The 9575-nt window shown below is 47.2% G+C and overlaps 2 protein-coding genes across 2 annotated transcripts; both read left to right on the top strand.

The window, feature by feature from the left end:
* LOC8065510 lies at positions 3112-4668 on the top strand. Its single transcript, XM_002438046.2, has one exon. It carries the CDS (start codon positions 3138-3140, stop codon positions 4620-4622), a length of 1485 nt encoding a protein of 494 aa, XP_002438091.1. The 5' UTR covers positions 3112-3137; the 3' UTR covers positions 4623-4668.
* On the top strand, positions 7811-9306 carry LOC8065509. Its single transcript, XM_002438045.2, has 2 exons — positions 7811-8915; positions 8997-9306. The coding sequence occupies exon 1, from the start codon at positions 7880-7882 to the stop codon at positions 8510-8512; it is 633 nt and encodes a 210-aa protein (XP_002438090.1). The 5' UTR covers positions 7811-7879; the 3' UTR covers positions 8513-8915; positions 8997-9306.

The raw sequence follows: 9575 nt of genomic DNA, 5'->3' as shown, positions 1-9575 counted from the left end.
TAGGTGGTGGGCCAAGCTGACCGATTGTTAGCAGCCCCCCGCCCCAATAAGAAGATGTGGACACCCATCCCTTGCATGCTTGCATCGATAACAAGAAAGGTCCACCTGTTAAATAATCCACCGTGGCTAGCAAGCTAGAGACTACACCGCCGCTGTAGAGAAGTTGAGGAGAAGGGAGATGGGAAGAAGCCAGATAGAGATAGGTAGCCCACTTGAGCCACCTCATCACCTATCACGGACTAGATTGGCATTTGTCTTAGACGTTATCGCCTTCGCAGCAGTAGTGCTTATTGCCATCTACATTGCCGAACACGGTCACCGCCAACACCACTACGCCCACGACCTCTACCAGGGGTGGACCCAGTACCCAAGGAGCAGGGGCACATGCCCCCACTCAAATTCAACTAATGGACTCAAGCTGCACACTCGAATGAAATGCATGCAACAATAGTATTTGTGCTAGTGCAACCACACGATAGATGAGCGACACATCGCTTAGTTGCTCTTGCTCTCTCTCGTGCAACTCGCCCTGCTACGCAAACTACACACACTCTTGAAGGTCGATTGCCTAGAGGGTACGACGTTGCACAGAGCATTCACACACGAACGTGTGAAATGTGTTGCACCGCGTAAAACAATCAGGTGTAAAATAAATGAAAATCGAGGGTTTTTTGTATTTTTTGTGCAACCAGTTACACTAGGTAAACGATCAATTTTTGAGGAACTTTCTTATTATTTTGTGAGACAATTAGATTAATGTATCAAATTAGGTATGAACCTAAAATTCTACAAATGTTGTATGAGACCAACAAAATGTTGATGTTATGGTTATGGGACCAAAAGAAGTTACCAAACATGCTTAGGCTTTGTTTAGTTTCTAAAAAATTTCAAGATTCTCCGTCACATCGAATCTTGCGACACATGCATAAAATATTAAATTTAGATGAAAACAAAAACTAATTATACAGTTTGCCTATAAATCACGAGATGAATCTTTTGATCCTAATTAGTCTATGATTGGACAATATTTGTCACAAACAAACGAAAGTGCTACAGTACCCAAAATCCAAAATTTTTGCCAACTAAACAAGGCCTTAGTTGTAGCGGAACGTAACAGCTTGTTGCACAATCACTAAAACGATTTGCAGCTTAAAGATTTATTCAACAATCATGTCATCTAAATAGATACGCCTTGGAATCATACTCTATACCGCCGCTAGACGTGTCTTGGAGGTAGACTATTTTTTACTAGATGTGCATGGTTCTAACTCATATAAATATAGGTCGAGCCTGTTCGCTTTACCCGTGTTTTCTCTCTTACAATAAATCAGCAAACAATACTGGCAAGATTCAGCACATGACGTCGCTAGACATGCCTTGGAATCGTATGTCGCTAGACATGTGTCGTTGTTATGCAGGGGGCATTAGTCTAGATCATGGACGGGACAAGGCACGACAGACATTGTAGGAAGTAAAAAGCAGACCAAAGAATCCCTTTAATTTTTAATATTAGATAATACCAGCAAAAGTATCCATACGTTGCTACAATTAATATTTTTATATATTTTGTATTAATAGTAGATGGTATATAGACAGTTACAATGTAATTAGAAAAGCTCGCAACATATTTGCACAGATAACGTACTTTGAATCTTGATCAGGACCCATGGGGAGGAACACTTGGTGGTGCACACATGTAAGCATGAGAACGGTTTGAAAAAGTCTTTAACCACTTTTAGTTTATGTTTATACGTGAAAGGAGATGGAGGATGATGTCTAGAGAGGGATTTCCAAAAACTGCTAAGAATAGGCATTTCCAGTTTGTGGTAATCCCAAATCAGAGAATATAGCCTCTAAAGTACAGACACAGTGCAAAACTGATACTAAACAAATATGGGAGCCAAACACCTGTGAAACAAAGGATTAAACACAAAATGTAGTACGTAAGTTCAGTTTCTGGGAGGTCAAACCTGACTAGTCCGGTATGCACGAACATTGCACCCAAAAACTAAAATATCCTCTTTTTCTATTCTTTCGATCTTTTGCTGCAATATATATGTTTTGTAATTAGTAAGAGCATCTCCAAGAGACTCTTTATATTCTTCCTAGAAATAGAGATTTTGATGAAAAATTACTCTCCAACAGCTTCTCTAAATGGTCATCCAAATATAGCCATTGTCTATTTCGGATTTTTCGCTAGCCAAATATAAAAAACAAGAATGACTCTCTAGAGTGCGCATGAGATTTAACAAAACTGTTGAAGAGTGAAAAAATATAGAAAACGACTTTTATGCAAATGACTCTCCAAATGATGATTTAGAGATTGAGATTTAGAAAGACTCTTGGAGATGCTCATACCAATACATCATGGGGTATTTAGAAGGGCACAAGAGGAGTAGAAACAAAAATTACAAGCTACCCTTTGTGTAACAACTGAATGGCTCAAGATGTGGGTGTGGGTGTATCGGGCTTTAAAAAAATAAAAGCAACAACCTTCTATGCAAATTCTCTGATATGAGTTCAGTTTAGATCAAACTTTGCAGTAAGTATACACATTTTATGCTTTTGATAGGAGTGTGGAGAAAATCATGGACCCATGTTGCATTTACTTTACTAGTTTTAGAATAGCTACTTGATTAGCGATTGTTCTGAATAAATAATGGACCAAACGATCATGCTCACTCCATCACGCGACAAAAGAACCAAATGTGCTGTAGCGACAAGCTGGGTCTTGCCGGAAATGGCAAGCTTTCCTAGCTGAGCTAGCCCAGCAGCTCAGCGAGATTACCAAACAGAAAAATTCCAACATATAGATTAGCTTCACGAACGCAGTCTTTCACTGAGTCCGATCCGGAACAGAACAGGTAACCGTTGATTCTTTGAGCCTGCCCTAAACTTCATTAAATTGATGAATCCGATCCGGAACACAACAGGTGTTGTTGTTGAATTGAAACCAAATCGGCAACAGCTGGTCCTGAATCCGACCAGGATTTGCTTCTTTCAGCCGGCCATAAATGTCACCGCGGCTCGCCGCGGCTGCCGTACCCTTCAAGCCTTCTCGATCAACTCATCTCAGAATCACGATCCTCTAGCTACCAAACCCTAGCCCAACTCCCAAGCGCGCTGTGCGTGCGCCCATGGCAGCGGCGGCGTGCGCACCCGGGCTCCCGCCGGGCATTCTGTTTTCCCCCGAAGACGAGGTGGCGGTTGGGCACTACCTCCTTCCTCGCCTCCAGGGCTGGCCGCTTCCCATCGACGGTCTCATCCTCGATGACGACCCGCTGAGCGCGCCGCCGTGGGAGCTCCTGGAGCGGAATGGGCGCAAGGAGCAGGCTTTCTTCTTCGCGGAGGGGCAGGCGAGGTGCGGGAAGGGCACGCGGCAGAGGCGAACCTGCGCGGGCGGCGGATGGTGGGAAGGGCAGAAGACGTGCGCGGAAGGCGACAAGCTGCGCGTCCCTGGCTGCGGCGGCGGAGGCATTGAGGCCGCGTGGCGGAAGAAAGCCTTCAACTTCCACAGCGGCAGCGGCGGCGGCGACGGGAAGCGCAGCACGGGGTGGGTGATGCACGAGTACGCGGTCACCGGACCGGAGGATCTGGCGCGCTCGCCGCTCAGGTTGTACCACATCCGGCTCAGCAGCTACGGGAGAAAGCAGTGCGGCGCCATGGAGCTCCCGCCGGTGCTCGGGTTCCTGCCTGGCTTCGTCTTCGCCCCCGAGGACAGCGACGTCGTCGTCCATTACCTCCTCCCTCGCATGCTGGGCCAGCCGCTCCCGCTGGACGGCCTCATCGTGGACGAGGACCCGCTGAGCGCGCCGCCGTGGGAGCTCCTGGAGCGGAACGGGCGCAGGGAGGACGCCTTCTTCTTCGCCTTGGGGCAAGCCAAGAGCAGCAAGGGGTCCCGGCAGAAGCGGACTTGCGCGGGCGGTGGGTTCTGGAACGGGGAGAAGACGTGCGTCGACGGCGAGAAGCTGCACGTCCCCGGCGGCGCGGAGGTGGCGTGGAGGAAGAAAGCGCTCAGCTTCCAGGAAGGCGGCGGCGGCGGCGAGAAGGGGGGCAGCACGGGGTGGGTGATGCACGAGTACGCGATCACCGCGCCGGACCACCTGGCCGAGTCGCAGCTGAGGCTGTACCGCATCCGGTTCAGCGGCCACGGCAAGAAGCGGAAGCAGAGGGGAGATGGTGGTGGTGGAGCTGGAGATTCGTGCGGGGATGTGCCAGCTCGGAACGAGGCCCGGCGCCGCCGCGTGGCAGAGGATGCCGATGCTCTGCTCCACATGTCGTCGCCGCCGCCGCAGCAGCCCAGCTCTTCTTCGACAGTGCTGATTGGTCACAGTTGCATCAATGGGGCCGACGACCACCACCACCACCACGCAGCACCGGCGACACTACTCGCCCCTGGCATCGTCGACACGAACTCTGATAGCCTGGGGAGCATCGACATTGACGAGCTGTTTCGCTTAGTTGAAAATTACCCTTCACCCAACCCACGCGTCTCGCCGGCGGCGACGGGTTACGACGGAGCACATCTGGATGGTGCAGGCTCAAGCTTCCTCTGCATGGAGCCGATAGATTCCGCAATCTTCTTCACCGCGCCGTCTAACCAGTACTATGCAGCCTGTTAGCGCATTCCGGAAGCGGATAGATTGTTTATAAATTGTTTTAGTATACAAAATCTCAATTGTTTATAATTGTGTTTGTGGCTAGATAGCTAGCTATAGTAGTATTTATCGGTGGTCACTGGTCAGTGCTGTTTTGTATCTATCTATTGCATTGTCAGCTTGGACCTTTTAGGATGAAAAATGTAATGCCGTTGTGACTTGTTTACTCCATTGTTTTATGTTGGTAAAATGTTGACACGTGTGGCTTGTTTATTACTTCATTGCTTTGCTTATCTTTCTTTTGATGACTTGATCTGAAGCAATATGTTGGTAATAATATAGTGTCATGTCATGTGTGTGTGAGACCTGAGAGCAACGAAACCAGAGAGGATGCAGGAAGACAATTGCACGTCGCGAGATATAAATCTGGAGCTCTACTCCTCATTTTTTCAGAACCAAACGGTAATATGTTAATATGGAACAACCAAGTTTTTTTTAGTCGAAAATGGAACAACCAAGTGGGAGCTATTATTTTTACAACTGTCACAACCCGAAATAGCCATGACAAGCTATGGAAGTGTCGGACTCAAGATGATCCAATTGGGCCCAGCATGAACTCTTTATCTCTATTCCCTCGCCTCTCATGCCACCGTTGCCGCCTCTCTCTACCTATAGCCACGCCACCACCACCGCCTCTATCTGCCTACAGTCGTCTGCTGCTTTGCACTGTTACACCCTTGTTGCCCGATGCTCTACATCGTGGCCATGCAACCTACCTTGCTGTCGCTATCCATCACCCTAGCGGCCACATCACCCATAGCTTGCTTGGACTGACTATAACACCTTGCTCCTATCGCTCCCTCTTCTTCTCTAGGCATGGCCAGCCCTAGGGTTGCCGCTCCTTCCCTCAATTTCCCCTTCTAATTTCCCTAATTCTATCTCTAAATCAAGGGGAAGCCACCCCGGCCCCTAGATTGGACATGTGACAATAACAATAACATAAAAAAATTATATATCACAACCTTGCAGAGATGAGTCGACAAGAGTAGCCTCAATCACTAAAAGTTCCCTCTAACATAGTGGAGCGGGCCTTTTTTTTCTCCACTAGATTTAATTTGGCCAAAAACTCTTTAGTAGCTATATTTTGCCCTGCATATTTGTCTTAAAACATGCATGAGGATACTCAATGTTGTATGTACAGGAGAATATGAGGATACTCAATGTTGTATGTACAGGAGAATATCAGATACTCACGATAGTTTTTATGATTTTTCAAAATCATAAAAAGTCAAGTTCAGCCCCCGTGCCACAATGCTTCAATGATGCACCGATATCACCTTGTGAAATACGTTGAGGTCTTTTTTATGAGTGAAGCAATTTTTTATTTTAATTCTTTTGAACATGGAGCATCCATTACTGAAACGTCGATCGATTAGTTCTTCTTTTTATGACCGGAGGAAATTAGTTATTTTTTTGAAACATGAAATGTCCATTATTGAAACATTGGTACCAAACTGATGGCTACCAATTTATGCAAACAAGTTAGAATACTGTCAAAGAGCATGGCAATACTTTGAATGACTAGCTCCTACTACATCAAGCAAATGAGCAACCATAAAACAAGCCCATGAAGTCGATGGTGCAGGCTCAAGCTTCTTCTGCTAGATGATGGTGATAGCACCACCGCGTTCTGCAGTTGGTACCGCTAATCTCGTGGCACCTATAAATGTAATGATGCATTGTGGTTGCATGAAGTTGATAGATTCTACCATCTTCTTCACCGCGCCATCTAGTACTATGCGGCCTCTTAATTAGCCCCTTCTGAAAGCATAAAGACTGCTTATAAATTGTTTTCTTAACAAAATCTCAATTATTTATAATTATATGGCTAGATAGCTAATTATAGTATTTGTCAGAGGATCAATGTTGTTTTGTATCTGCCTATTAGATTGTTGGCTTTTATATGATGCAAAATGTAATCTTGTTGTGGCTTGTTTACTCCATTGTTTTGCTTACCTTTCTTTTGACTTGATCTGAATCGATATGTTGGTAACATATTGTCATGTGTGTCTTTGTTACTCCAATGTTTTGCTAATCTTTTTTTATGACTCAATCTAAATCGACAGGTTGGTAACAAAAGTGTCATATGCGTGTGAGATATGAGAGCAACGAAACCAGGGAGAAGGTAGGAATGCAGTTGCACGTTGTGAGTTATAATCTAGAGCTCTGCTCCTCATTTTTGTCAACTCCAATATAAGGCCTCTAGCTGAACATCGATCAAAAATTGTTGTGGTTGCACTCTTTAACCATCAAAGCACCTGCCTCCATGATCACATTTGAAATGACCAAATCGGTTTGCCCTCTATAGGCCTTGTAAACAGGCAATAACTTCATAGTGAAATGCCCTGAACACCTTCTCTATCCAGCCACATCCCAACACTATAGTTGTGCCCTCACAATCCCGCAAAACAAAACTCAAACTCTTGAGCGATCAATTTGGTTGAAAGCCCCATCGCAATTTAGCTTCGCAAAATTGGCTAGTGGTCATTTCCATATTGGCGTGTCAAGACAGGTTGGTGTCCTCTGTTTCATAGCAGACACCTCCTCTGCATAGCTGAGTATTGCATATGCCAATCGTGCACTGCTTTCTAGTGTTTCTTCCTTCATGTACTCCACATCTTTCACACTACCAATTAGGCCGTGTGTAGTTCCTCAGTGAAAAAATTTCACGACACTGTAGCATTTTCGTTTGTTTGTGATAATTATTGTCCAATCATAGACTAACTAAGCTCAAAAGATTCGTCTCGTCAATTTCGACTAAACTGTGCAATTAGTCTTTATTTTCGTCTATATTTAATACTCCATGCATACGTATAAAGATTCGATGTGACAGGGAATCTTGAAAAATTTTAGATTTTTGGGTGGAAGTAAACAAAGCCTTATACAACATGACAATAATCACCATATTAATTTGTAACTCCTTTGCCAACTTATTAATCGTGTCATGGCTAGCTCAACACTGCAGGCCGCCTTGTCGGCCCACACACGATCCTACGCTATGGATTATAACCGTGGGCCTGGATCATGCTAATGACGTGCCTTTTAGGGTCAAGCCCAATGCCTTGCCACCCATCGGGCCAGCCCATTTATAGTCGAACTCGGCAAATTTGGCACCCGGAGGCCGGATAGATCCCCAAGCGGGAGGGGGCGATAGATTCCGCGTCCGCCACCTCGAAATAGCCAAGTTCCCTATCCGCGCCACCGTACGCGGCGAATCTGCGATGCTCCTCCTGTCCGCGGATAGCCCCCTCGGCCTCCAAACCCTAATCTCCGCTGACGCTGATGCCTCCTCCAAGGGGGGCGGCAACGTGGCCACGCGCACGATCGCCGCCTCGCCCAGCGTGGTACGTTGCCTCGCCAACGGCTGCGAAGCGGATGGTGGCCGTGACGGGAAGGAGGAGGAGGAGGAGCGGGGCGGTGGTTGCTGGGTGTCGTACGGGTGGCGGCGCCTGCCGCGGCGCCTGCCGCCCGCGATCCAGTCGCCCCGGCCGCTTGTGCGGGAGCGCACCGCCGACGGACGCCTCGTGATCTCGCGGGAGGAGGCCGCGCACCGCGTCTGCGCCAGGAAGGTCGAGGATCGCCGCCTCGTCCTGGAGCTCGTCGACGACGGGCGCGACGGCGGCGCGGCGCCCCCGTCTCAGCGGCGGCGGCGGTGGTCGCACCCGTTGGTCGGGCAGGAAGCCAAGGCGTCTGCATCAGCCGCCGGCGAGGAGTCTGCGCGGGCTCCAACTACGTCGTCTCCGGTTGCTGCGGTTCCGGTACCGCCCGTCCCGGCCGAGGCGTGCTTCGAGGGTGCGATCCGCGAGGCGTCGCTGCGTGAGACGCGGATGAGCTTGCTCAGGATGGTCCATTGAGAGGAATCCCATCTTGCAAGTTGCATCCACCGTCCTGTTGCATGCGCTTAGAGTAAAATTTTGCAGCCATAGGAAAGCAATTTTGCAGAGGAAATATTTTTTTTAGCCGTCGTTGAAAGGAACTTTTGTTAGTTGTTGTTAGTCACCGTCGAATTTGGAATCGTAGGTGTGTGAGTGTGAGCCAGATCATCTCAATACCCAGATTATAGCGAGAGAAGCATAGCAAATTAGCAAAGTTCATCAGTTTGATTCATTGTAGTTGTAGAGATTGTGCCAAGAAGTTCCTTCTGCTGGTGCTTTGTTTACAGACATAATTGTTTGTTTGGATAACTGATTACCAGGCATGGATAACTGATCTACCTGGTGATGGACTTGAGGTATGGCACTCTGTGATGGACTTGAGGTATGTCATTTAAAAACACTCGCACAAACAGTCAAATTAGTGGATCATCGCCATGCTAACCGACTTCTCTGATGATGCCAGGCAGGCCCAGCTATTGCGTTTAACAAAATATGGATATGCATATAGATATGACTCTGCATGCGTGGAAGAAAGGACAGATAATGTGGATGGACAACAATAAAACTCTGAACCGAATGTCTCAAAAGTTCTCATATGGATATGAGTTTGGCTGACTGTGTGGAGAGTGTGCAAAGAAGTTGTACCCGGACATAGCTGTTTGTTTCTGGCGAAGAGAGACGGATAACTGGTACCAGGTGGTGTATTGGTATGACACTGACTGATATATAGGGTTTAAGAAATCTTGCACAAACAGTCAAATTCTTGGATGACCGCGATGCTAGACTTGCTCTGATGACAGTCCCGCTATGGTGTGGAACGAAATGGACACCCTGCATGCATGGAAGAAACGATAGATAATGTGGACAATGATAAAACTCTGAACCGAACGGCTCAAAAGCGCTGATATGGATATGAACCACAGCGAACCAAAATTCAGAGGTCATCAATTTTCAGACAAGAACAGGATGGACCTTAACTCTTACCAATTGAGGTCTGCCGTTAAGCTTGATATTGTCAACGTACCTTCCTTGCTGTGGGGCA

Source organism: Sorghum bicolor, chromosome 10 (assembly GCF_000003195.3).
Source record: "Sorghum bicolor cultivar BTx623 chromosome 10, Sorghum_bicolor_NCBIv3, whole genome shotgun sequence".
Taxonomy (NCBI): domain Eukaryota; kingdom Viridiplantae; phylum Streptophyta; class Magnoliopsida; order Poales; family Poaceae; genus Sorghum; species Sorghum bicolor.
This window is presented reverse-complemented; position numbering and strand designations above follow the sequence as displayed.

What these genes read in the sequence shown, in the direction of transcription:
- LOC8065510 (XM_002438046.2), top strand. Translation starts at nt 3,138, where the DNA reads ATGGCAGCGGCGGCGTGCGCACCCGGGCTCCCGCCGGGCATTCTGTTT.
- LOC8065509 (XM_002438045.2), top strand. Translation starts at nt 7,880, where the DNA reads ATGCTCCTCCTGTCCGCGGATAGCCCCCTCGGCCTCCAAACCCTAATC.